General features: G+C 53.3%; 8 protein-coding genes across 8 annotated transcripts; 4 read left to right on the top strand and 4 right to left on the bottom strand.

Annotated features, from left to right (window-relative positions):
- Positions 1 to 292: 292 nt before the first annotated feature.
- Positions 293 to 1,133, bottom strand: LY79DRAFT_578933 (ribosomal protein L22; the record flags this gene model as incomplete). Its single annotated transcript, XM_060559986.1, has 3 exons — positions 293 to 451; positions 505 to 906; positions 1,131 to 1,133. The coding sequence occupies 3 exons, from the start codon at positions 1,131 to 1,133 to the stop codon at positions 293 to 295; spliced, it is 564 nt and encodes a 187-aa protein (XP_060415259.1).
- Positions 1,134 to 1,538: 405 nt separating this feature from the next.
- LY79DRAFT_166862 (Fibrillarin-domain-containing protein) lies at positions 1,539 to 3,288 on the top strand. Its single transcript, XM_060551186.1, has 4 exons — positions 1,539 to 2,084; positions 2,144 to 2,256; positions 2,314 to 2,974; positions 3,031 to 3,288. The coding sequence occupies exons 1-4, from the start codon at positions 1,922 to 1,924 to the stop codon at positions 3,087 to 3,089; spliced, it is 996 nt and encodes a 331-aa protein (XP_060415258.1). The 5' UTR covers positions 1,539 to 1,921; the 3' UTR covers positions 3,090 to 3,288.
- Positions 3,289 to 3,461: 173 nt separating this feature from the next.
- LY79DRAFT_550576 (uncharacterized protein) lies at positions 3,462 to 4,781 on the bottom strand. The gene has a single exon (XM_060557576.1). The coding sequence runs from the start codon at positions 4,318 to 4,320 to the stop codon at positions 3,487 to 3,489; it is 834 nt and encodes a 277-aa protein (XP_060415257.1). The 5' UTR covers positions 4,321 to 4,781; the 3' UTR covers positions 3,462 to 3,486.
- A 4,213-nt stretch (positions 4,782 to 8,994) lies between these two features.
- LY79DRAFT_513239 (G-protein coupled receptor) lies at positions 8,995 to 10,426 on the top strand (the record flags this gene model as incomplete). Its single annotated transcript, XM_060554465.1, has 3 exons — positions 8,995 to 9,269; positions 9,316 to 9,582; positions 9,628 to 10,426. 3 exons carry the CDS (start codon positions 8,995 to 8,997, stop codon positions 10,424 to 10,426), a joined length of 1,341 nt encoding a protein of 446 aa, XP_060415256.1.
- Positions 10,427 to 13,484: 3,058 nt separating this feature from the next.
- LY79DRAFT_589458 (uncharacterized protein) lies at positions 13,485 to 15,482 on the bottom strand (the record flags this gene model as incomplete). The annotated part of the gene is made up of 4 exons (XM_060561035.1): positions 13,485 to 14,170; positions 14,219 to 14,712; positions 14,761 to 15,025; positions 15,083 to 15,482. The coding sequence occupies 4 exons, from the start codon at positions 15,480 to 15,482 to the stop codon at positions 13,485 to 13,487; spliced, it is 1,845 nt and encodes a 614-aa protein (XP_060415255.1).
- Positions 15,483 to 18,529: 3,047 nt separating this feature from the next.
- LY79DRAFT_550565 (uncharacterized protein) lies at positions 18,530 to 19,710 on the bottom strand. Its single transcript, XM_060557575.1, has 2 exons — positions 19,032 to 19,710; positions 18,530 to 18,965 (listed from the first exon to the last, which is right to left on the bottom strand). Exons 1-2 carry the CDS (start codon positions 19,267 to 19,269, stop codon positions 18,733 to 18,735), a joined length of 471 nt encoding a protein of 156 aa, XP_060415254.1. The 5' UTR covers positions 19,270 to 19,710; the 3' UTR covers positions 18,530 to 18,732.
- Positions 19,711 to 20,965: 1,255 nt separating this feature from the next.
- On the top strand, positions 20,966 to 23,151 carry LY79DRAFT_513235 (permease; the record flags this gene model as incomplete). Its single annotated transcript, XM_060554463.1, has 8 exons — positions 20,966 to 21,142; positions 21,190 to 21,279; positions 21,327 to 21,423; positions 21,468 to 21,561; positions 21,616 to 22,083; positions 22,128 to 22,608; positions 22,655 to 22,779; positions 22,827 to 23,151. 8 exons carry the CDS (start codon positions 20,966 to 20,968, stop codon positions 23,149 to 23,151), a joined length of 1,857 nt encoding a protein of 618 aa, XP_060415253.1.
- A 469-nt stretch (positions 23,152 to 23,620) lies between these two features.
- On the top strand, positions 23,621 to 24,674 carry LY79DRAFT_513475 (ubiquitin carboxyl-terminal hydrolase, family 1; the record flags this gene model as incomplete). Its single annotated transcript, XM_060554497.1, has 3 exons — positions 23,621 to 23,642; positions 23,691 to 23,704; positions 23,754 to 24,674. 3 exons carry the CDS (start codon positions 23,621 to 23,623, stop codon positions 24,672 to 24,674), a joined length of 957 nt encoding a protein of 318 aa, XP_060415252.1.
- Between the last annotated feature and the right edge of the window lie 584 nt (positions 24,675 to 25,258).

The raw sequence follows: 25,258 nt of genomic DNA, 5'->3' as shown, positions 1-25,258 counted from the left end.
TTGACGCCAATCATGATGTAGCTAGGGCCGCCTAGGAGAATCATTTTTGCATGTTTGTTTATTGGTGGCCCATGCAGACCGTTGCGTGTGAGTTCGCATGCCAATCCCTAAATGCCATGAGACCATAGGCTTCCTGTACACCAGCATATGAAAAGCCGCAAAGTTTTATTTTTAGTTGATCCACGCTTCCATCAACCCAAGACCTCCCAGGTGTTCCGCGTTTCCACACTTCGCAACGCCCCCACGTCATGAACCGCACAAAAATCGAAGACCATCTACTGAAAGAGTTCGTTTATGCGGCGGTGATGGCCTGGCGGACGCGGGCACCACGCTGGCGGGAGTTCAGGCGAACCTCCTCGCGACCGGCGACGGCATCAGACTTCTGGACGACCTCCTCGCCCTCGGTAAGGATAAGCTCGATGTGGCAGGGGTTGGACATGTAGGGGTTGATCTGTGGCTGTCAGTGACGCTCTGGGGTGGGTTGACTAGGAATCGAGGACGTACACGACCGTGGGCACGGTATGTGCGTCTCCGTTGCTTGGGAGCCTGGTTGACTTGGATGTGCTTGACAACCAGGTTGCCAGTGTCGAGGCCCTTGGCATCGGCGTTGGACTCGGCGTTCTTGAGGAGGCCGAGGAGGAACTCGGCGGACTTGACGGGCCAGCGGGCCTTGGAGACGCCGAAGGCCTTGCCCTGGGCGGTGCGGCCGATGGAACCGGCGTAGCGGCGGAAGGGGACAGCCTCCTTCTTCTCGGTGACGTTCTCGAGGAAGGTAACGGCGCGCTGGAGCTTCCAGCCGTTGATGGCCTGGGCAGTCTCGCGGGTGTTCTTGAAGGACACGCGGAGGTAGGCGCCGCGGGCGCGGGCCGACTTCGCGGGGGCGATCTCTTGAGCAGCGTAACGAACCTGAGGACGAATGTGTCAGTCTCTAGGTCTTAAGGCCGTATTTCCCCCCCAGCACCCCAGACTGCATATCGTGCGGTGATCGATTTTCCATGTTACGAAACTTGGTGGTTTTGCTTTCATCGACGAGGGGCTTTCTTCGGCGGCAATTGCGTGCGGATCTCTCGTCGGTTCACAAATTCTTCCCCTCGTCGAACATCACAAACGGGGAGCGGCGCGCAACTTACCATCTTGATCGTTGGGTGCGGTGATGGTTTCGGGGCGTCGGTGGTCGTCGTGGACTGGGCTGGCTGTCAGAGTGAGGTTAGAAGAAATTCACAACTTTCAGCGACCCTAGCCCTCCTGCGCGCGGGTTGGCTCTCGCTTGCGGATCGGGCAACGGCAGGGGGGTCGCCCTTAGGGCTCCGCAGCCCTATGGGGTAAGAAACAGCGGTTCTTGGGCCAAACAAGCCAGAGAAGGAAGGGGGAAAATGGCGAGGGGAAATCGGATGCACTCACGACTGGGAGTGGTGTGAAATTCTTGATAATTCCTTCTTTCGAGTTAGTATCGCATCAAGTTTGCTGGTTGTTTGGGGAGTGAAAAATTGTCGACAGCCCGTCTCCTTCAAATCGACAGTTCGGCGCACCGCCTATTCCTAGTGCACCGACACCCACGTCTATCGGGTCCCAGTCTTTTTGCAGCGGCGTTATCTAATCTCTGGAAAAAATTCCTGTCGGAAAACGGCACTTCTGTCGTTCCGCCGCGCCCAATCACGAACCAATGACCCCACATTCTCTCTGCATGCCTCCTGGTCCGTGCATCTTTTTGGAGCTCCCAGAAAAAAAGTCCGACGAAAAATTTCAATCACCCAGCCAAAGTGTATATCCAGTGCTCAACCCGCCACCAAGAGGATACCACTTGCGCCTCTGACACCCCCCAATTCGATTTTACACAACGTGGGAACTGCCTGTCTTGACCCAATTCACCTTCCCCATTTACAACAACTCTCAACAATACCTTCCGAATAAACAATCAGACATGGCTCCCTTCGTGCCTCGTGGCGGTGGTCGCGGCGCTCCCCGCGGAGCTGGTGGACGCGGTGGTGGCCGCGGAGGCTTTGGCGGCGGTGACCGTGGTGGCCGTGGCGGCTTCGGCGGTGATCGCGGTCGCGGAGGCTTCGGCGGACGTGGCGGTGGTCGCGGTGAGCTTTGAGAACAAACCGTTGGCGGTGTGCGAACTTGTGTACTGATGAACCTTCAGGTGGTGGTCGCGGTGGTGCTCGTGGCCGTGGAGGCATTGACAAGCGCGGCGGCAGGGGTGGCGGTCGTGGAGGCGGCAAGCCTGGTCAGAAGGGTGGCCAGAAGGTCATTGTGGTATGTTGACCAGTTTCCATTTTGCCTCGGAAGAACAACATTGACTGACAACCCCAGGAACCCCACCGTCACGAGGGTATCTTCGTCGTCCGCGGTAAGGAGGATGCCATTGCAACCCGCAACATCGTCCCTGGCGAGTCCGTCTACGGCGAGAAGCGCGTTTCGGTCGACGACAGCGTCCAAAACGAGGACGGCACCACCACAACCACCAAGGTCGAGTACCGCGTATGGAACCCTTTCCGCAGTAAGCTGGCTGCTGCCGTCATCGGTGGTCTGGAGAAGCTCTACTTCGGACCCGGCTCCAAGGTCCTCTACCTCGGTGGTGCGTCTGGTACCTCCGTCTCCCACGTTGCCGATATTGTCGGTCCCACCGGTTTCGTCTACGCCGTCGAATTCTCGCCTCGCTCCGGCCGTGATCTGATCGGCATGGCTGCCAAGCGTACCAACGTCGTCCCCATCGTCGAGGATGCCCGTCAGCCTCTCAAGTACCGCATGCTCATGCCCATGGTCGATGCTATCTTCGCCGACGTCGCCCAGCCCGACCAGGCCCGTATCGTCGCTATGAACGCTCACCAGTTCCTCAAGGTCGGCGGCGGCATCCTCATCTCTATCAAGGCCAACTGTATCGACAGTACTGCCCCGGCTCACAAGGTCTTCGCCATGGAGGTTGAGAAGCTGAGAGCGGAGCGCATCACGCCCAAGGAGCAGCTTACGCTAGGTTGGTGAACCCCATTACATTCCCCTCACGCGGACATGAAGGCTAATAATCCGCAGAACCCTTCGAGCGTGACCACTGCCTGGTCGCTGCCGAGTACTCGCGCTACTCGAAATAAGGTGCGAAGACATAGGAGACGATGAAAGACTGGTGTGAAAAAGCATGCGTTGTGCGTGATAGAGTGGGGGTGGGTGAGCGGTTGAATCTGTACATTTGCGAGATTCCCACGAGATTTGACTTTTGCTTCAATGGGTACGGTCGGTCGGACTTCATCTGGACAGGCGTTAGGAATTTAGGACTGGTCTAGTTCAGAACTTGCATGTTAACCCTTATGGGTGTCAAAAAGTCCTCTGCGGTGAAAATGGCATGTTTAATGCGGACTTGTAGACTTAAACAGTAGTAGTTGTTTGTGTATTGGTCTGCATCGGATGTGTCGGTGATGCAAATGTTGGGTCCCCCCCAACCCCATACTTACTCTGACATACCCAGATCTAGTTACACAACCTCCCACGACTTCACTCAATCTCGTCGAGAAAGCATAACTCAGGTGCAGAATCCCCCCACACTACCGGCACTGTCGGCCCACCAAGACGCGTATCACCGGTCCATAACCCCAGCTCAGGCTGCACCATGACCGGCGTCGACATTGCTGCCGCTGCCAACATGCTCTGCTGTTGCCGCCATCCCTCTAGCAACATACGATCCATTCTCCACCGATCCTCATAACACCCGTACTCCACGGGATCCCGCGCAATATAGACGATCCGCTCCTGCTCTGGCTGCCAGTCCATTGGCTCCGCGGGCCCTCCAGCACCAACGCTATCGGCCCACAACTCAACGGCGGCACGCTGCTGGTCAAGCATAGAAAGTAAATAATGTCGAAATCGGAAATTCTTCAAAGTCGTGTCGCCGGGAGACTGCTGGGCTGCCGTGGAGGAACCTCCGGGAAAGACTCTTGAAGACCTTAGAGAGACGCAACTCTCTGGGTTGGAGCATCTGTCACGGCTGCTGGCGACGCCCGTATTTATGATGCTGTCTTTGTGGGCGGTTGTGCAAGTGAGGGATGGAGTCTCTGGTGAGGCTGGGGGTGTGGGCAGCATGGTGAAGTCGCCATCCGTATCCATCTCAATGACGGTGCGGCGAGTGTGCCTGTCGTGGCGTTGCTTTCTCGAGGGCTTGTACGGTACGGACGAGCTCCGGCATCCCCTGGCTGGTTTTCTGTCTTTTCGTGACCGGTGTTGATGGTGCGTTTCGTCGACAGCGTGGCTCTGGGCGGGGATGAGAGTCGGCTCAAAGTTTTCTTGGCGGTGCTTATGCGGTCTCTTGCTTGATCTGGTTCTCCGCGGCATCGTAGCGTGTTTCGAGATGAAGCTTGAAGGGAGCAACTGTATGGGAAGTCACCTTTGAGTTCCAAGGTGCTGAGGCTTCGACGGCTATCTGGGTTCGGTTCATGGGGCAGAAGGTGCTTGTGAATACTCTCTGGTGCTGATGAAATGGAGACTATTGTATTTTGAGCAGAATGAGTAAATCATGGCGGAATCATGGTCTAGGCCTCATCTCGTGGAGGATGCCAAGAGACGCACACAGTCAGGAGTATTCTAGCTGCGAACGTCTATCGCACCCCCGACAAAGATAGAAGGAGCCAGTGCTCGTACCTCAGTCGGTCTATCAATATTCAAGGGATAGTAAAGGCTGCTATGTGACGAGAACATACGCGTCGCTGTGTTTTGAGGTTGTTGGTCTGCTTCAGCTTGAAAACCCTAATGTGAAGGTCGACATTGACGCAAGACAATGGGATAACGGGACACTGTCGAACACGACAAAAATATCTTATCTTTTCTTTTCACACAGCGCGTATAGATGTATATAGAAACTTCGATCTACTCACTCGCGACCAATACCTCAAAGGAGTGAACTACCCTCCATCTCGAACCTTCTGATAACCACTGATAATGGATCAGGTATAGGCTGAACAAAGAGCTTGAAGCATTTGGAAGTGGCAGGATATAAATTGCTGTCGTAACTTACTGGAGATTGATTGTATCATAACCTCGTTGCAAACACTATCCACCATCAGAGTAACGGTAGGGAGCAGGCTCTTGCCAATGCTACTATTAAGAGAAATGTTTCCTTCTTGCCAACATCATTTAAAATATTAGTGCCTTAGCAGATCGACCATTCCATGAAGAACCCACTGTCCATATTAGTGCTTCGTTTGCAGTGACACCAAAATTCTCTAGAGGCTTCATCAATCTTCTGAACGTCTGACGCGGAAGGTCTTGTGTCTGAAACACTCGGTTTCAGACTTTGCACCCTTTTTCACCATAGCCATGAAAGCGACGTCGGTGGCGGGCTGTCATTTAACCCCTCAGCCTGAGCAGATCGTATGAGCCGTCTCCTGGAGCAGTCCATGTCGGTATATATAAACATGATCGCCCAAACGCAGAGGTGAATCACTTTGCTGGCAAGTGGCGTTGTGGGGGAGGACATCCCAGCCGGTCGGATAAAAGCTGGGTTCTTTGGGAAGGGGGTGTGTATATCTCCTTGTTGCTTATGTGATTTCTGGCAAGAACACCTCCAGGTATGAGGTCCTTCACACTAGGAGAATATGACAACGTTGTTGGCGCCTCTGGATAAGCTCTTGACGGAGGGCTTCGTTGGCTCACAGAACAGAAGCCATGTTCGTTTCACGCAGCTGGGCTACATGGAGAGTACACTGATCCTAGGTTTGGGAGCCGGATAGTCCCTGTTTAATCAGGGCCTTCAGAGGCGTCGCCTTTCTGCGAAGTTGCCTTGGTGGCTCTCGTCCATTTCGATATGTGAATCTTCCTTCTTCTCGAAAAGACGCTTCAGTGTAGTCATCCCATATATCAGTATCATCGTGCAGAAGCGCTTCAGTTATGGAGGCTTGATGAGGAAGTTAGTTGAGCAGTACCAAGACATCATAGGTACCATATCGTACGGCATCCAGCGGGCAACATAGCCTCACCCAAAGACGAATCGAGAGTTTGAACGACACCGGACCTTGGTGGCTTAGGAGATGGAACTGCTCCCGAAACATGTTCGCCACACCTTTCTTGCTATCTAGACCAAGCCGCTAGACCCCGGGCGCCCCTCTGCAGTCTAGCCTGACTTGCCCTGTTACCATACTGGTTCTCTCAAGAGCGAGATGCAGTGTACTATCATGTATGGTGTCGTATATTTGACTTCGGCTGGCTGGCATTGTACGAACCCAATAAGACATCCCGTTAGAGTCACAAACCCATGGCGAGGAACAAGCACGCGTCCCATGGGTGAGATAGAATTCCCAGGCTCGATTAGAGTAGCAACAATACGCATACCTATTGGTTGCCGAAATAGGCGTGTTGTCCTATCAAAGGAAGCAGGCTAATGGAACTGGGAAGGGGGATCTGTGGAGCTAAGCTGAAAGCCAAGAGCCGATTTATTACATATTTGACGCAGACGCCGTCGATATCCACCTACCTAGCGAATATCAGAACTGACATCTTCATGATCCTGTTTCTGGCACCGTTTCGCCGCTGGTCCGTTGCGTCTCTGGAAACGTGGTATTTTGCAACGGCCAACAATATTAGCAAAAAATGAACCTGGGTTTCCAATGACAAGCTGAGTTGTTAGTAATCGACAAGGGTATTTGCACAGCGCACAGGTGCAGGGGATAAATGAACTAGGTAAGTAAGGGTGTGTCCCGGAAGTATCCATACATAGAAGGAGTGTTTTGACTTGGGAAGCGTGTGGTAGCCGTATTCCCGGGAAGACATGTCTTTGAGCCGACCATCCAGTAGGTAATAGCTACCCCACTTTCCCCGGCTTGGTAAGCTTAGGGAATGGTTGTCTCCACTTGTGATGACACTCCAGCCATGAACCAATCCCAACTGCTTTTCTCTGACTGCTTCGCTCCTAGGCTACCCACTCATCTCATATGTCTGTCTCCCCGGACTTTGTCTGCTTCATGCCCCTCATCTCTGGGCAATACTTTGCAGCTATTGTTCATCAGAGCCTGTCCAAGGTCGCCAATAAGTATCTTGTCACGGCCTTCCCATCCAGTCTGGGTGCAGCACAGCTTCAGTCCAGTATCGCTGATGCTATCTGTACCTGCACTTGATCAAAATCTAGGTAGTTTGAGATTCAATGGCGACGTAACGTAACGTTAAGGCCTTTCCAAGTCGAAAAACCAATTCTCCAGCATCCGCCCGCCTGTCATCTTCGAAGACGGCAGCTGATGATGGCGCTCTTCACGTGACCGACAACGGCATCGGGTTTCCGGCCTGGTTAAGAGACACTGATTATATGGCCGTTCCCACGCCATTCAATCGATCGCCAGCTTGGTGTTGGCTCTATACTGCAAAGCAATCGATCGCTTCTCGAAATGGGTCCAGTCTGATAATTCGAGATCAGAGAGCACATATGTTGACCGCTTCGGCTACCGCTAGGGAACCGGCGTATCAGCCGGGATGGTGAGAAGAAACGGTTGTCTTAACTACCGGTAGCTGCCGCCCGGCCCATAGAGTAGCGTGTGCTTCAGATAGCTCCGTGCAACGTACTCTAGTGAGGCAGCCGTACCAACGGCTCGTTTTCGGCATCACCATTAGAGGACTGCAGTTGAAATTGTCACCATGATGCTTCTCTTCTGTTCGACAGTTGCCCGAGATAAAATCCCATCAAGTGGGCACCGGCTCTTCTCCCCAGTCGACCCTGCTAGTATGGGTTGAGCCAGTGAGCAAGAAGCTGCTGACAAGACAGAACATGGCAATCTACGGCACCCGATCTCTGCCCTGTGGTGACTCGACAAGGGTTTCACCAAGAGGAGTGAAATCGACGGTTCTCTGGAATTTGTCGGTGGCGCTGAGAAAAGTTCCAATTCACAGATACAGTTTGGTCCGTTCCCGCCAACCATCCCGTCGCTGCCGCCTTGACCTTGCCCTACCCGTCCGAGCTCCTCAAGGATATCTGCCTTGGGCAATAGGCGCCTCCAGCCGATGATGCTGAGCGGCATGCCCTAAGGACTCCAAAAATTGGACCTGAATTTTAGTGCCAAAAACGGCGTTGCTCAAAGTGCAGCTACCATCTTAGTGTACGAGCAACTCTTTCAGGATTACCCTTGCAACGGCGCACGCCGGTGAGCATGGGGCAAACCCCCCATCCCGGAGTGCCCAGGTTCATCTGACCCCGCGCTAAGCTGGAGCCAAGTCCTTCACTTTGCCCGATCCAGCGTACCGAACTAAGGTACCGGTAGATGATCCTCGTTGCTCTGCCCTCTTTTGGGCGGACATGGCGGCCTCAGTCAATTTCCAACATTTTCCAGGTATCTTCGTAACTTCTCCCCTGCCTTCCATGCCCATTGGTACCTGCCAAACCCTGTGCAGGTACTCCGACATGGAACGCACTTGGGGACAGCATCTTGACCTATCCTGGTCTACACCACCCTCTTCCCCCTGGTATGAGCCATGCGGTAGTCAAGGGCCCGACGAAGTTGATGACTGGCTCCGCTCTTTTCCCCTCTAAGATTTTCCTACATTTTGCTGTTATCGCCGTTGCTTTTGGTTCTGTTTGTCTTTGCCTCTTTGAATCATGTTGAGTCTCATTGCTCGACTATCCGGTTCCTGGGTTCCGGTTACGCACAACGGCTTGCGCTCTCTTGTAGACCATCTGGGCCAAGAGTCAGCATAGGATCTTGGGGGAGAGTTGACGCGGCACGCAGACACTGCCTGCGCTGGCAATACCTCTTCATACCGCTGAGTATCGGACCTTTTTGCTGTCAACATTGAACTAGTAACCCTCGCCGAGGGAGAACGACATCGTCGAACATCCGGACACAAGCGAAATATTTGAAGTAGGGCCTCTAGGCGCCGTCATCGACAATCACTTTCTCCCGTCCCACTGACCGCTGGTGGGCGTCGAGGTATACGACTGTCGGATCCTGCTGTCTCGGATCCTACAAGGCCGCCGGCTACACAACGGCCTTCACCTATACTGGGCTATATATCATCACACACCCAGTCACCATGGGCGCGCTCGAAGAAAATACAAACCTGGATAAGGGGGACCTCGATTTGTTTAGTATCATCGAACGGGCATGTTCAGTGCTTTCCTTGATAGGATGCGTTTTCATCATCGTCACATTCTGCTCGTCGAGAGCGTTTCACAAGCCCATCAACCGGCTAGTATTCTTTGCGTCCTTTGGCAACATGATGTCAAACGTCGGGACCCTCATGGCTCGGTCATATATCGGCTCCCCTGATTCCCCGGGCTGCCAACTTCAGGCTTTCCTTATACAAATGTGAGCATGTTTGACGTCTGTCCGAGCAATGGCTAACACATTGCAGGTTCATGCCTGCGGATGCATTTTGGACGCTTACCATGGCCATCAATGTATACCTAACCTTTTACTACAAATTCGATGCCGAACGACTACGAAGTATGGAGATAACTTACCTCGTCTGCTGTTACGGCATCCCATTTGTCCCCGCATTGGTATACATTTTCATCAAAAACGATAACGGACAGAGGGTTTACGGCAATGCGACGCTGTGGTGCTGGATCACCCCCCAATGGGATATATGGCGCATTATAACGTTTTACGGACCCGTCTGGTATGAATTCTCCTAGAACAACGATGCCATCGCTGACTTGCCCAGGATTGCAATCTTAATCACCTTCTTCATCTACATCCGCGCCGGCGGAGAGATATACCAGAAACGCAAACAGCTTTACAACTTTAGCTCCTCAGACCCCGACCGACGACATTCGTTCCTTGATGTGCTCGCTTCGATGAAGACGACAGAGGTTTACATCACCTCGGAGGTGACAGTGGACCAACCTCAGGGCTCTATCGGTTTGGGGCCGATGGGAAGACGTGGATCAGAAGTCGGAACAGCTCCACGGATGCCCAGCGCAGCCTACTCTGTCACCATCTCTGCCAACCACAACCGCAACGAATCGCACATTGACGTCGTTCTGCCTGTCGAAAGCAGCGCTGTCGAAGCATTTGCCCAGCGTCCTGTAAATTCGGCTCGCAGGCGTAACCGCGAGCTCAACAACGCTGCTTGGTCGTACACTAAGTGCTCCATCCTCTTTTTCACTGTCATCCTCATCATTTGGGTCCCATCGAGCGCCAACCGCGTTTACTCGGTCATTCACACCAAGCAGTCCTCGACGCCGCTTGAGTACATGAGCGCCTTTGTCCTCCCACTTCAAGGGTTCTGGAACGCACTTATTTACGTCGTGACCTCACGGAAGGCCTGCAAGATCGTGTGGTCTGAGATCAAGTATGCGTCTCGACGGCCAGACGTCACAGAGATTATAGGCACTTTTCGCCACAGCAATTCATTCAAGATATCGCGCCAGAATCGAAGAACAAAAAACCACGAGAGTGAGAGCATAACCGAGCTCACGAACAGTCGACCGAACTCTAACCGGCAAGCTTCGCGGGCATAGAGGAGATTGCACACGTGTCACGGTGGCATAACATTTTCAGGTGGATGATACCCGGTGGCATGCGAATGTATTTGATGGGCCCGGTCGCGTTGATAGATTCATGCCCACTACTGCAAGGAGGCACCTGCTGTATATATCCTTTTGGCTCTACAAAATCAGTTTCATTGTTCCATCGGCTGGATTGGCCATTTACTGCATCGTACATTACCTCAAATGCTCCGCTTTGCTAACTCCACTCAAATGTAAGCAGCACACGTCAAGTGGTGGCGCCAGTGTTGGTGAGATAGAGCGATACTAGAACGTGACACACCAGCGTTCTCTCGTTTTGTCTTGAGAGGAGGGCGTGTTGTTGCTTTGTCCCAGCGTCTCTTTCCTTTGGGGCTTCCACGCTTACCCGGTTTTGTCATTGCTCAACCGGTGGCACTCAGCAGCGCCAGCAGGCGCCAGCGGATCTGCCAGGAGATGATGCCTGCAAGGACGCGTCCGTCCATGCCATGTCCCTCGACGATTTTCCGCGCCAATTCCGTGTGCGACGGGCGGGGGGTCGGGTCCGACCAGGAGCTCGCAGGATTCGCCCCGCTGGCCCTTTTTGGGACCAATGCTGCCAATCTCTACGGAGTACTCAATATTAGGGCGCAATCGTGCCGGGTCAAAATTGCCAGGCCCCATTACCCCTTTTTCTCTCACGCACAAGGAGCCCATATTCCGGTCCTGTATGTGGGTTTCCTGGAGAAAAAGGTCATGACGACTGTTGGAAGTGATATGCCGATAGCGTTGTAACAGTACTACCTAGGTAGCAGAGGCGAGCCTCAGGTTGTCGCCCGCATCTTGTCTTTCATGCGGGAACCTCAAGCTTTTCTGCCCGGATGCTGAGGTACGTATCCTGATCCAAGGCGACCGGGTCATAGGCATCCAGGTACACAATAATGCTCTCAACACAATCGGAGCCCCCCCAAAATGTCATGCCCCATACTCAGCACAATATAAGGTCTGCAGAAGAAACACAATAAGGTATCGACTAGTTTCCTAGCTGACAATCAACCTTTGATCTTAACCATAGAGGTCAAGAGCGCGATTTGAGATACTAAGGTGCTACAAACCTGACGTTGGCCGGGGGTGTCCTCAGCCTTGACTCTCGGATATGGCCCTGCAGATTGCATCTGCCGTGCCTCTCAGGTACAAGGGTAGATTTTCTGCCTGTGCGAATATAAGTACATCATCATGACGGACGAGGAAACAGCCAAAAATCAGTCAATCCATCCGGGAGGCTCCTATCCGTAACCCTGGACCAAACACCGTCGTTTCCGATACGTAGTGGATTAGTACCTCCTTCCTTACTCTTAATACTTTCCGACTCTCACTTCAGAAGCCCCTAGTCCGTAACTTCTGAACCCCTGCTTCCCCTTGGATTTATTTGCCACGCGACATCTCAACAAAGCGTGCAACCGTCGTTAATCTTGTGAAGCGAACCGGATCTGTCCAACCATGGCAGCAAGATACGCGTGCGATCTCGCAGCCAGTGGAAGAAGCAGTCCCCTTAGATTCCCAGGTTGCATCTGGTACAACCGAAACGCATTTCCACCGGGGCCACGGTTCCGCACCATGGGAGGCCAGGGTGGTGTTCTAGACTTGTCCGACGCTTTTTAGTCTGTGAAAAGACCACCTAACTAGGGAACAAAGCACGGATAGCCGTGGCCGATGATGCGTCAAGTTCCATCAGCATCAACCGCTGCCTCCTGACCGTTGGCAACTTGCTACCCGAACTGGAATTGGAGGACGTTGTTGGGGGACGTCCCATCTCAAGGGCCAAGCCGAGACCACAAAAGGGTCGACCCGCCGTGCATCCAGATTGTCATTATAATCTGTACATGTGTTAGGCAAACTTGTGGAAGCTACAGCGGGAATATCTAAGGGTGTCTTTCTGGCTAGTTTCCAATGGACTAGGAGTGACTATTGCAGATAGGCCACCATCACGATTTCAACCGAGGAATGGCCCCTTAATCACTACTCTCCACTACAATCAAAGTAACTTCCCCTCCAAACTAGGCAAACCAGCGCTCCTTTATCCTGCAAGGCGAGCCGTCTGCTTACCTGCCCCTCTTAACACCGATCGCGACCGATTGCCGAAACTCAGCTGGATTCAACCGAAAAGAAATGCAACGCGAAGGAGGGCCGTGAGCAACTCTAGCCCTAAGAAGGGAGAGCAAAGTAGGGGGGGGGAGAAGAAGGATTAAAAAAGGAAGGATCCCACTCTCTTCTCTTCACGATTTCCGAATCGAAAGAGCAACAAAGAAACAAAGGTATGTGGATGTTGCGGGGGAAAGGACAGGGATCAGCAATGGTTCGTCGGAAACACCAAGAAAGGGTTCCATTGTTGTGGAGCTGCCAGGACGGGGGATGCCCCGAAAGCTGTCAAGGCTGGGATGCCTTGGGTAAAAATAAAAATAAGGTAAAAATAAGCACCTAAGGGACCATACATGGATGGCATTTGATTGAGGAAATCATGTTCCATCTGAAGCCATCCAAACACGAGGAGGGTTTTCGTACTAGTAGATCAGCCGAAATTTCAATGGCCAGCTTTCCTTTCCCATCAGATTCTGTGGCATGAAAATTCTCTTCAGGCACCCACTTCGAATTAAGGGCTGGCTGGCGATCTCGTTCTTCATCACTCCTAAACAACAACAGTCCATGGGATAGATACGTGGCACGAGGACCCGGACGTTATCGTGGGCCATAGCCATTGTATTGATCATTACGGCATGTGGTCTCGTACATAGCAATATTCAGCCCGCCAAGCCCATTTCCACTCGAGATTGCAGCTCGTCGCTACACGAAATCTGCTCATCTTTTCGCCGGTAAATGGGAGTTTTGCGTTATACATAGAAACTCACCCCACTTCGTATCGAATCCGCCAAACTCTCCACAAGCAAGGTAAATCGAGCGGCTCCATCCGCCATTCAGGCGATCCAGTGGGTATTGTGAAAGAAACCTGACCTCCAACACCATCAAGGAATGCATCTCTGCTCCCCTAAAAAGTAATTCCAGCATTACGACCGCCTCACGAAGTCTTGACTGCCTCAATAATACTGTACTCCCACGCTGTCTTGAGCTGCTCGCACTCTGCAACAATGTCGGGCTGCTCCCACCACCACTGGTCGGCAGTAATGAACTGACCCCAGACTTCTCTCCAGAGCATTCGACCGACCATAGTGCGTAGCTCCTGTTTAACGGCCCTATCCGCAGGCTGTTCGGCGTCGTTCGTGGCCGTGTCCGGCCTGTCGATGGGTGGCATGGCGCAGAATCTTACCGTGGTGATGGTACTGCCATCGCCACGAAGAGAAGCATCTGCGAGCCAGAGCGGAAACAGTTTGCTAGGGTTCATGCAGCGGAAGTTCTTTTCAAGGTTGAAAATAAGGTTCTCCTCAATCCACGAACGCATAAGGGGGCCGAGAGTGTTTGTAATCGGAAGGGGATCGATCAGCGTCAGATGCAGGGCTCCCCCAACTGCGAGACACCTGTGGACGTTTTTGAGAAGCCCAGGGACTTCGGCAGATGGCAACAGTGCCGGAAGTGCCAGCGAGTAGGCTACACCAAACAGCGACGGTGCCACTGGGAAGGCTGATGGCGAGACTGCGGGCACAAGAACTGGGTGTATGTTGGGGAAGAGATTATGAGACAAAGGAGCAGAGGACAGGTGATAGACTTGTTTATTGAAGTGGAGGGCTGCCAAGTATGAGGTAGTCGCTGAAAATGTCAGTTCAATCACATGATCATGAGTTCGTCTTCACTGACCTTGAGCCTCGTAGAGTGCTAGAACCTTGTTTGCCTTGGCCGGAGTAATCTTATCAGTATGGGCCTCCTGGTTCTGATTCTCCTGCTTGTCCATGTTGTGTAACGACGAAAGCATCCACCTCTTTTTCTCCATCTCGAGTTCCTTATAGAGATTGGCATCGGTGGTGTCGCCCCAGACCTCTTTTAGGCGCAGAAGACGGATGCTGTGACTTGCAGCGGCCATGCGTCTAATCTCGCGCTGCATGCTGTTGAGGTCCATGGACATGGCGAGTTCATCGTCAACCTCTAGTGCCTCTTCGATGTCATTCTCAATCATAGGGCTTCGCGCTTCTAGTGCCGGACCGCAGTCCCACTCATCTGGAGGCTTCCAGGCGTCTGGGTTGTTGGGCTTGAACGCTGCCATCCACGAAGCTACCTGCCGTAGTGATTGCTTCGGGCTCACCTGCCCTGGGAACAGATTGACGGGTGTATCAATCAAGGTCGGAATTGCACGTCTGTGTTCTATTAGTTATGTTACCTGGAGTTTCGGCGAATTCACTTACTGCGTTGCCGGCGAACGAGTAGGTGTCGGCGACTCCTCCTTGACAGGTTCCGCTGTGATAGTAACGCGCGAAACCATCCCTGAGATTTCGTTCTCAGTCGTCCGGGGCAAGATAGTGATCTCGGTGCTCTTTGTAATGAAGGAGGTCGGGCCAAGGTTCTGGACGTAGTTCTCCCGCTTTCCTGCCGTCGACTCGCTTACGGACATGTCGCATAGAGATGCAGGCACAGCCAACGAGTTGTCTGTCCATTTGGAGAAAACTGAGTCTATGAAACCTGGATATCAGTGAGTTGCAGCAAGGCTGTAGGGTTGGGTATTTATACCTCTGTTGGATGATATTGGCGAACTTTGCAAAGAGTCAGCTAAGTGTTCCGGCAGGTCGGTGCGATCCACGGCCGTGACCGGACTGCCAGGCAGCACTTCAGGGAGTGGCGGTGGTTCCGAGATGGCCGACAAGAGCGAGCCTCTATAGGTGCTGTCGATGCTCGGGGATTTCAATGTGGCTTTCATGGGTGGTTTGACGCTTGACGGTGTAAGTGTCCTCTTAAGACCCTTGGATCCGAAGAAGCTGAATGGCTTGTTATCAGATGAAGAGGAGCTCCGAGTGGACACAGAAGCCCTAGTCGCTCGGGACTTGTCCTTGTATTCTCGCTCTACTGCCTTCCGCTCGCGGTGTTCTTTCCTGGACTCCCTATCGGGATCCGTCCATACAACTTCCCACATGGTGGGCTGTGGTTCGTCGGTCCCGAGAAGATAGTTGTCGTAAAGAGTGATGATTGGTATCAAGAAGATGCGGTAGGGTTAGGGATGTTATATATACACGAGCGATTGCCTTCTCCGCAAATCTAGATGCGAGATTGCAAGTATGTCTTGATCTTAAGACGTATGCCCGAAGATCGGAAAACGGTTGTTTTGGTGAAGGCTCAGGTCTTGTAGAGAACCAAGATCGTAGGCTGCCCGATATCTGGCGTCGTCGAGGTTGATGAGGATGAAATTAAAATACAGTCGTTGTCGGAGATAGGAAGTCGCAGGTGTTCAAGGTAAAACAGCCGTGATGACCGGGAGCCCGAGAACATTGAGGAGGACTTTGGATGGCGAGCAGAGCGATGCACACAAAAAACAAAAAAGCCCACCCGATATTGTGAGAACTGTCGGGAGGGAGAGAATAATGGACAAAGTCGAAGGGAATTTGCAGTCGGCGGATGGGGTGGGGTACGATCAGGAATTGTTGATAGATAAAGGGTCGAGTGGGAAAAGGCAGGTACGACAACCCAGGAGGAAGGAGATGTATTGGGTGAGGAAACCACTAGTGTGTATCAGGAGAAACACTCCAGACCCGGGCCAATCGAGGCAGGTGCCTAGTTGTAAGGCGAAGAAAGACTGACGGAAGGAGTCGCCAGCATGCAAGGACGAGGACGAGGGTGTGGGACGAAGATGACTGGCAGTTGACGTGTGTAAGCGTGAAGGTTCCTCTTTGTTGTGTGCTTATGTCGCAGCTACAGTCGATTCGATGCGCGGCACAGGCGCATATGCAGATGCAACGTGATGAATGGCAAACCCAGATCAAGGTCTGGGGCGGCGCACGGGAACAGAGCAACGGTAACTAACTTGCCCTCCCATCCGTCAAGCCAGCATTTGGTAAAGAGACAGGAACAAGAGGAACAGGGCAGGGTTTGAAAGGTTGCGTCAGAGGTGCTTCCAGTACCGGGAGATTGTCTTGGTGCGAATAATCACCGTCTTCCCGATATGAACCACACCCAGAAAGTGTGTGATCGTGCGCGTTCGTCCGGTCATGCACCGTGACATTGGAAATTAGATGATGACCAGAGTATGCATGAGTAGCAGTAGGACGCACATTTCTAAACTATAGATCCAGCTCCATCATTCTCAATCTGCACTCCCCAGTACGTCCACATATTGAATCGTGCTATACACAACTGTGCTTCTAGCCCCCATTGCCCGCCCCCTTTATCCCTAACTTTACGCCACCGATTAACCCATCCACGCTGCAGTCATCTGTGATTTGTGGCGCCTTGCCGGCCACTAGTCACCCACCCATCTGGTTTAGAATTATTGGGCACTGATCAGCCAGTGGTTTTGCTTGCCTTGATCCGCCCGCTTCGCATTGCTTATTCCTCAATCGCTAGACGAGGACCAGCTGGGTGGCCATCATGAACCCACCACAGTCCACACAGAATGAGGTCAACAAGCGAAATGTACGTTCGGACACTTAGTTGCACTGAGCACAGCAGCGGTGGACGTGTGTAAGCCGATATCAACGGTACGCAACGCCGTGCCACACTGGCATGGGGGAAGTGAAGGGACTATTTCTTCATTGACTGCTCACAGTCGTCGACGGGTTACGTTCCTGACCGCCCAACAACAGGATTCCATTGTCCCGCCTCCCTCGATACCAGGGACGTTCGAAGCCAGGATCTCTACCCTTGGCCGAGTGGCTGGCGTGTGGAATGCAGGTAGAATGGGCTGTGCGCGCCGCGCCGCACAGAGAAAGGTACTTGAATGCGGCTAGGCTCACTTACATGGTCTTGCTCGTCCTACACGTACAATCCATTCTTCTAGTTACCCATGTGCGCGCCGGACGTGCGTTTCCCGGCAAAACACGCTACTCAACGGCGAGTGGAAGCTTTCGGCAAATGAGCCGGCGCGGGGCTTGCGTTTCTGCCCACATGGCAGAGCAAGCCCATGTCATGCCATTGAACTGTGGGGCTCATTATCGACACGTTCGCGTCGCGCTGTGCCTGGCTGGTTGTCAGCCGTGTCTTTTAAAACCGGGTACGGTTGTTGCATGCCCTTCATGTCGGAAGCAGCTGAGCTAGCCATACGACCGAGCGAAGACATCATGTTTGCCCAGTCTTTCCCGTTAAAAGTCCCCTCGCACTACGGCGGACAGCTGCAACCTGCCTTCTCATTCTTAAGCGAATCCCCTATCGATTTATAATATCGCAGTAATATCGGCGAGGAGTCCGTCACACCGAATCTCGCTCCCACAGACGCCGTCGTGTCTTTAGCTGTCAACCTTGCAGTTTGACCTTCCTGTAGGTCCCAGCGGACCGTTTCGCGGGAGGAAGCCGTCGGGTGCGTCTGGGTATACCCATGCGTGAGAGGGCACTCCGGGCAAAATGAACCCGCGCAACACCCGTTTCATGGCGGATTGCATAGACTCGAACCGGCAGACCGCTTGTTGGACGTCGGACTTGGAAAATCGTAGCAGCCTTGGTTTCGGTCATGTCGGTAGATAGCAAGGGGCACCCCTTCAGCCAGCTGGAAAGGCGAAGTGGCAGCATCGGGGTCCTGTGCGAGCTGTTGATGTTGAGGAAGGGAACGGAGTGCAAAGGCAGGGTCGTAAAGGCACTGGGATGTGGTTGACGCGGCCAGCGATCTGGATTGGATTCTTGGTGGCGGATCTGCAGGGAGACGACCCGAAGCAGGCCACCCCTGGCATCCTGGGAGTCCGCCCTAACTGGGAGGGGTAGGCGGTCCATGAGCTGTGAGTGGCCAGGTCTCAGTATCCCACAGTAACGGCATCACGAATGGGCCCGTGTCAGGGGGGACGCACGTTCTCCCGGCCGTAAGTACATGCACTAATTGGGGAGGGGCCAGTCACAACGCTGCGATGTATCGTTCGGCTAAGCCCACAGAAGCCGCCGAGCAGTCCATGCCAGCCTTCGCCAACGCCTTGGTTCCCTGGCAGGTACTTTGTTGCGGCTGACCTAGCCTGTTTGGACGCCTTCGCTCAACTACAACATAGAACGAGCATGCTGCTCGTTTCTTTTTCTAACAGATGCCAAGCCATCGAGGTCTACAAAGACCCCCTCCTCTATTCTAGCCATCGTGTCGTTGTAGCTGTAACCCATCTTGTACCAGGATGCCTCTGATTCTGGCCTGATTCTGTCCTGGAGCAACCTTCCTACTCCTGTTACCAGCTTGAAAATGCGCGTGAGCTTGGCCACAATCATGCCAAGGCGTCGACCAACGTCCCTAACGGTCTAGTGGAGCGAGCACCAATCTTCATTCTATTAGAGCACGACGCCATATATGGGTACGGTTTGAGCCACGCGGGTTGACCAGAACGGACTACGGATAGTCCACGAGCCGATGTTAAAGTCACCGTGGGTCTTGAGCGATACAAGGAGTGGGCAATGAAAATAGCGGCGTTTTGTAAGCAATGCATGATGCACAAGCAAGGTACGACGTGCGTTAAGTCCTGAGTCTTGGGAAGCTAGCCAGTCAAGAGACTGATGACGGCTGTAGGACAGACAAGGCCACCTGCAATGACACACATCAAGACAATGGTCAGGAAGGGGCCGACGCGAGAGCAGGACTGTGTCACAAGCTCAAGCTCGGGTAGACGACGAATATCCCGCATACAATGCAAAGTTCCGTTGGCCGACCTTGGCGGTCCTATCAAGGAGCTTCGAGACATGTCTCGCTTGCTCAGTACGACGCTAGAGCGGCGACCTGCACGCTCGAGATTGAACTGTTGCCGCATTTCCTGTTGCCTTCATGGTTTCCGATTGGATTAATGGGAGAGGCCAGCTACCAACATTGAAAGGGATGGTGGATGATGCCATTGACTATGGCTTGGGCAGATTGGAGGCGTCATAGAGCGCGCAGAAAGAAATAACATGGCCGCTGAAATCCAAGGTCATCGTAGAGACCGACGTGTGCTTTGCAATACCGAAGCTATGGCGACGACATCCGACATGGAAGACCATAATATGTAGTTACCGGCTGACAGATAAGAGAGTAAGATGGCGGGGTCGTCGGCGGTCCGAGCGGCCCACCGTCAAGGCTAAGGTGCGCCTGACCTGGCAGCTAGGCTGAAGTTTTATGGGGCGTTGCGCACAGATGGAGTTCATCCGCCGGACGGAATCGAACTAACAAACTCATCGTTGAAAAGTCCTTATCAACTTGGTGGCCTGCGCTCCTCTTGAGCTACGTGGCATTGGGAAACGGACGTAGCCCGGGCCCCTCTCTTGCAATGCAATCCTCTCCATGATAACTCAACGTACCGTCTACACTCTGCAGATTCGTCTACCGCTAATTCTCAGGCTAACGGCAAGGAGTATCGCGGCCACCAAATAGGGGCTGGCGTGCTGGCAGAAACAGGGATCTGGTGATAGCAAAAGCAGGGGTTAGTTATCTACGTCAGCAGGAAGTTAAGGCGTAAGAACAGTAAATAAAGGGCAAGTGGGCAAGTGGAAGGATGGGTGGAAAGGTTGACCGCTTTCTATGATAGGTTTAGCGCTGTGAGTGGCCACTTTCCCCCTTGCCGTTAGCCTGAGAATTAGCGGTAGACGAATCTGCAGAGTGTAGACGGTATATGTGTGCCTTTATAAGTCAGCATTGGTCGACCTCCTAGGAATGCGTCCATCGGCTGAGCAGCTAGCAGTGGCGTACAGAGGCTGCAGTTTTACATTCAGTCTCAAGGTGGTATCGACCAAAGTCCCTCCCTGGCTGGCTCACGATATGGACTACCTACCTGCCACGTCCCCACCTCCACATGCAATTGGCGTTGCAGAGAAAAAGAAAGAACAGCACACCCTCTTTCACTGGAGTTTTGCTGGTGACGGCAGAGCTAAGGCAGGGTGTTCTCGGTGCGGTAAAGCATTGAAGGCAAGGCGCTGTACCTTGCTTCAAGTGAAGGACTACTGGTAATGTCGTTCAGGAGATGTTCCAGTTGGTGATGTAAAAGTGCGTTGCGGGCTTTGCAAACAACCGACTGGGGCTGGAGTGAGAGGCCATAATCGTTTTCTGCCACTGCCACCCCCTTCCAATTCCAGGTTATTCCTCCCTTCATTAGGTATTCCATCAACGCTCACTCACTTCCTTCTCCAACGGTGCGGCTGCCTTCTCTTTCTTCTCCTTCCCAAGACACACCTCTTTCATCGGCCATTCCTAACGAAGTCCAGGCCTGTCGGCTAACTCACCATCTCCTTCCTTCTGTTGATACCCATCTGACTACACACCTACTCTGCCCTTCCGGTGCCTTATTCTTTCCCTTTCCCTCTTCTGCCTTTCGTCGATTGCGCCAACCATCTTTCGTCGTACCTAGCACAAGAGTCTAAGACATCTCAACCTTCTTCCCTGGTGCTGAGTCTTGTGCCACCAACTCCTCACCCACTACCTCGACGAGTCGCCTCGACGGTGGCCCGCCGACTTTCCTTCCTCCATCGCTTACCATCATGAGCAACATGTCGACTCACTCCAACATGGAGCGCCTGGAACCCGCCGAGTCCCTCGCGCAAAGATCGACTATCGGCCGCAAATTCTCCAACATGTGGAAAGCTGTCTATCGCTTCGATAAGACAGTCTCCTCATCCACTTTTGGCCGCATATTCAGACTCGAGGGGAGCGGTCATGTGAGTTCTCCTCCTTTTCAAACGTTGGTCTCGCTGACCCTATCCAGCCTGAGGAGATACCCGACTCGACCTTTTTCAGAGAAGTCCGAGCAGGTGTCACGACTTTTGCGACAATGGCCTACATTATCGCCGTGAATGTGAGTATGCGTCTCTGGCTACGTGAACAACCCACTGACCGGCACAGGCAATCATCCTCTCGCAAACCGGTGGCACTTGTGAATGCGATCTAGAGAACCGAACCGATTGCGACAACATTCCCAGCTATGCGGCATGTAAAGAGAGTGAGTTGCCTGACTCCTCGCTCCGAGCCAGGCTGATTTTCCAGGTGTTCGACTAGACTTGATCACCGCGACCGCCGCCCTTGCCGGGCTTTCCAGCTTCGTCTTTGGCTTCTTTACCAACCTGCCAGTGGCACTTGCGTAAGTCGTCTGTTTTGCGAAACCCGGCCAACAAATGCGCTAACAACAACGCAGTCCCGGAATGGGCCTCAACGCGTACTTTGCCTTCCAGGTGGTCGGTCCCAACGGCTCAGGCGCCATCCCGTACCGGGTAGCACTCACGGCAGTCTTCGTTGAGGGCCTCATTTTCATCGTTCTCGCTCTCACCGGAATGCGGCAGTGGCTAGTCAAGCTCATACCAGCGACCATTAAGACGGCGACAGGAGTCGGTATTGGGTTCTTCCTGACGGAGATTGGGCTTTCTTACTCCGCCGGTATTGGTGCCATCACCGGAGGTTGGAAGTCTTCCCCACTCGCCATTGCCGGATGCCCCGTTGAGATGATTGACCCTGAGAGCCAGATGTGCGCTGGTGGCATAATGTCAAGCCCGAAGATGTGGACCGCCATCTTCGCCGGCGGCGTTGTCACGGCCTACTTGATGTCGTTCCGAGTCAAATATGCACTCATCATGGGTATTGCCCTGGTGTCAATCTTGTCATGGCCGTAAGTGCGTCGAAGCTATAGGCCCGACCCCGCTGACATCTCAGACGAAACACTTCCATCACCTACTTCCCCTATAACGAGGAGGGCGAGAACCGCTTCAACTTCTTCAAGAACGTCGTCACCTTCCATCCAATCGAGCGCACCCTCAACGTTCTCGACTGGGACGTCGCCAAAAACGGATCGCAGTTTGCTCTTGCTCTCTTCACATTTCTTTATGTCGACATCATTGACGCCACTGCCACCATGTACTCGATGGTTCGTTTCTGTGGTGTCGTTGACCCCAAAGATGGCGATTTCCCTCGCTCTACCATTGCTTACTGCTGCGATGCGGCATGCATCTCCATTGGATCCCTGTTCGGATGCTCTCCCGTCACAGCGTTTATCGAGAGTGGCGCCGGCATCGCTGAGGGCGGTCGTACGGGGTTGACGTCCATGACAACCGGCATTTGCTTTCTAATGTCAATCTTCTTCGCTCCCATATTCGCGTCCATCCCGCCTTGGGCAACTGGCTGCACGCTCGTACTGGTGAGTCTCCAAGGCCGTGCCGGTTGTCATTTTCTAACCTCCATAGGTCGGCTGCATGATGATCCGTCAGATCACCCAGATCAACTGGCGGTACATTGGCGACGTCCTTCCCTCTTTCGTTGTCATGACTTTCATCCCATTCTCCTACAGCGTCGCTTACGGCCTGATTGCGTAAGTCTCTTCCGTCATGCCATCTGAATCGAAGCTAATGAACACAGGGGAGTGTTTGTGTACTCTGTTCTCAACGGCCTCATCGCTCTAACTGTTTGGCTCTCCGGAGGCAGGCTCGAGCCCCGTGAGTATGATGCAAAGGAGTATTGGTCATGGAGGAGCACCGGCAAAAAGCCCTGGTTCGTCCGTGCCGTTCGCACCAGCTGCTTCAGCAACGGCGACGAGGATAGCAAGCGCCAATTTCATATCCATGACGACCACGAGAGCACTTATGCTCCGGGTTCACGTATAGGTTCAACGCACCAAAAGGAGGAGGGCGTTCACATGGTGACGATTCCACAGCGTGCGGCGACGCCGCGCTCTGTGCAGTGAATATACTCGATGAGGCCAGGCTCTTCATTTGTATTCCAGGAGGATTGAACAATTTTGCGTGGACTTTTGTGCCAGAAATACTGGCGATATGACTTCAATTAGCTGTCAATGGTTGTACATAGATAGTAATGCGCAACGAACCTTGAACCCGCATTAATGTGTAGGTGGTTAAAGTGATGGTTGGTGCAGGGTGTCTAGCGTGAGTTGTGCCCCGGCGAATCTTTGACCCTGGTCCCGCCCGACCACGACCCACAACAGCTTCGACCTTGCGTCAACAGCCAGACATTTCGCTTCCAGACATTGAAGCTCCAACCTCTCAGCTAACTACCAATCCTTTGTGAACTGCGAACTCCGATTTGACTGCGACCTCGACCACTAGAGTGGTCGCTACACTGAGCGTGAGTACGGCATTGCTACGGCCAATTAATTGCCCGTATCTTCATCACAAGCCATCTCCCCCGCATCCATAATGAGTGGTGGATGGAATACCAGTACGCATCCCCCGACACCCCATCGCTAACCTCCGCTAACTCTCATAGTCGAGTCCGATGCAGTATGCTATTCCCCTACCCCGGCGATTGCTAAGCTAATCAAGCGCTTAGGGCGTCTTCACATATCTGCTTGAGAATCTTGGTGTCAAGGGCGTGCAGTTTGAGGAGCTACTGACTCTCTCCCCCGACGAGCTAGCCCCGCTGCAGCCCATATACGGCATCATCTTCCTCTTTCGATATCCCTCCGAGGGCCTCCCTGCGCGATCGCAAGAATCCTACGACCGTGATGCTGCCGAACGTCTTTTCTTCGCCCAACAGACGATCCAGAATGCGTGCGGTACGCAAGCGCTCCTGAGTGTCGTTCTCAATAAGCCCGAAGAGGTGGATATTGGCGAAAAGCTCTCAGAGTTCCGCGAGTTCACAATGGTTCTGCCGCCCGAATTCCGTGGCGAAGCTCTCAGCAACTCGGACCTGATCCGCGAAGTGCACAACAGCTTTGCCAAAAGCAGCCCCTTCGTCGACGAGACGCAGAAGACGGGCGAGGCCGAGGACGCTTTCCACTTCATTGCCTACACGCCCATTGATGGCAAGCTCTACGAACTAGACGGACTGCAGCCTGCGCCCATCTCGCACGGCGTCTGCACGACCGAAGAGTTCCCGAACAAGGTGACGCAAGTGCTACAGGACCGTATGCTCACGTACGCCAGCTCCGAAATTCGGTTCAACGTGCTCGCCATGGTGCGCGACCCTAGAATTGCTGCCAAGGAAATTGGTGACGCCGAGACACTTGAGCGCGAGAACGAGAAGCGCCGCAACTGGCGGTTCGAGAATGCCCTGCGCCGCCACAACTTTGTCGGCTTTGCGGGCGAGGTGCTCAAGGGTGTTGTGGCGCAGAAGGTCGAGAGTGGAGATGAAGCGTACGAGGCGTGGATCAAGGAGGGCCTTGAGCGGAGGAAGAGGGATGAGGACGCAGTGAGGCTGAGACGGAAGATGGGTGGCGGCGGTGACAACGATGAGGAGATGATCGGTTGAACAGGTTAAATGATACCATGGATGCGCGGGCGAGGGTCTTTGACCAATTAAGACCATATTCAAATCTCCCAAGGCTTTTGCAACACGATTACATTGCCGCACCGGGATGACTTGCCTTGTGTCGTGGACGCTAAAAGGAGCCCGCGAAGGTCGTTAGCCGTCGAAACTCCGGCCCAAATGTCGGCTATGCCGAGCATGAGGCTCGTGCGGCTTGGGAGGTTCGACCCGATTGTCAGTATACTGATTCATCGTCTTGCTTCAGGCTCCCGCTGCCGCCCCCAAACGCCTTTACTGGTTTGCAGGCTCGCACAGAATTATATCTTCAGCGATGAGGAGACACGGGCAAGTTTAAACTTGACCCTCTTGGCTTTCAACAGTGGTACCATGCAAGCGGCAGGGCGCAAGGTCCGGGACACTTGATTCTCACGAAAATGGGAACATGCCACACACACCATCATCTTATACCGAAAGCACGAACAGGGCATCCTGTCATCGGCCAAGCACATTCTGATAATGCTGGTACCAAACCCGATTAACCGAGGCAGTATCGTAATTACGCCAATGGTGCAACCAATCCGACACTC

The sequence above is a fragment of the Colletotrichum navitas genome, assembly GCF_030913465.1.
Source record: "Colletotrichum navitas strain CBS 125086 chromosome Unknown LY79scaffold_22, whole genome shotgun sequence".
NCBI classification, from domain to species: Eukaryota; Fungi; Ascomycota; class Sordariomycetes; order Glomerellales; family Glomerellaceae; genus Colletotrichum; species Colletotrichum navitas.
This window is presented reverse-complemented; position numbering and strand designations above follow the sequence as displayed.

What these genes read in the sequence shown, in the direction of transcription:
- LY79DRAFT_166862 (XM_060551186.1), top strand. Translation starts at nt 1,922, where the DNA reads ATGGCTCCCTTCGTGCCTCGTGGCGGTGGTCGCGGCGCTCCCCGCGGA. An exon ending in CGGACGTGGCGGTGGTCGCG is followed by an intron (nt 2,085 to 2,143) that starts GTGAGCTTTGAG and finishes ATGAACCTTCAG; the next exon opens with GTGGTGGTCGCGGTGGTGCT. An exon ending in CAAGGAGCAGCTTACGCTAG is followed by an intron (nt 2,975 to 3,030) that starts GTTGGTGAACCC and finishes AATAATCCGCAG; the next exon opens with AACCCTTCGAGCGTGACCAC.
- LY79DRAFT_550576 (XM_060557576.1), bottom strand. Translation starts at nt 4,320, where the DNA reads ATGCCGCGGAGAACCAGATCAAGCAAGAGACCGCATAAGCACCGCCAA.
- LY79DRAFT_550565 (XM_060557575.1), bottom strand. Translation starts at nt 19,269, where the DNA reads ATGCGGCAACAGTTCAATCTCGAGCGTGCAGGTCGCCGCTCTAGCGTC. An exon ending in TGCAGGTGGCCTTGTCTGTC is followed by an intron (nt 18,966 to 19,031) that starts CTACAGCCGTCA and finishes CGCACGTCGTAC; the next exon opens with CTTGCTTGTGCATCATGCAT.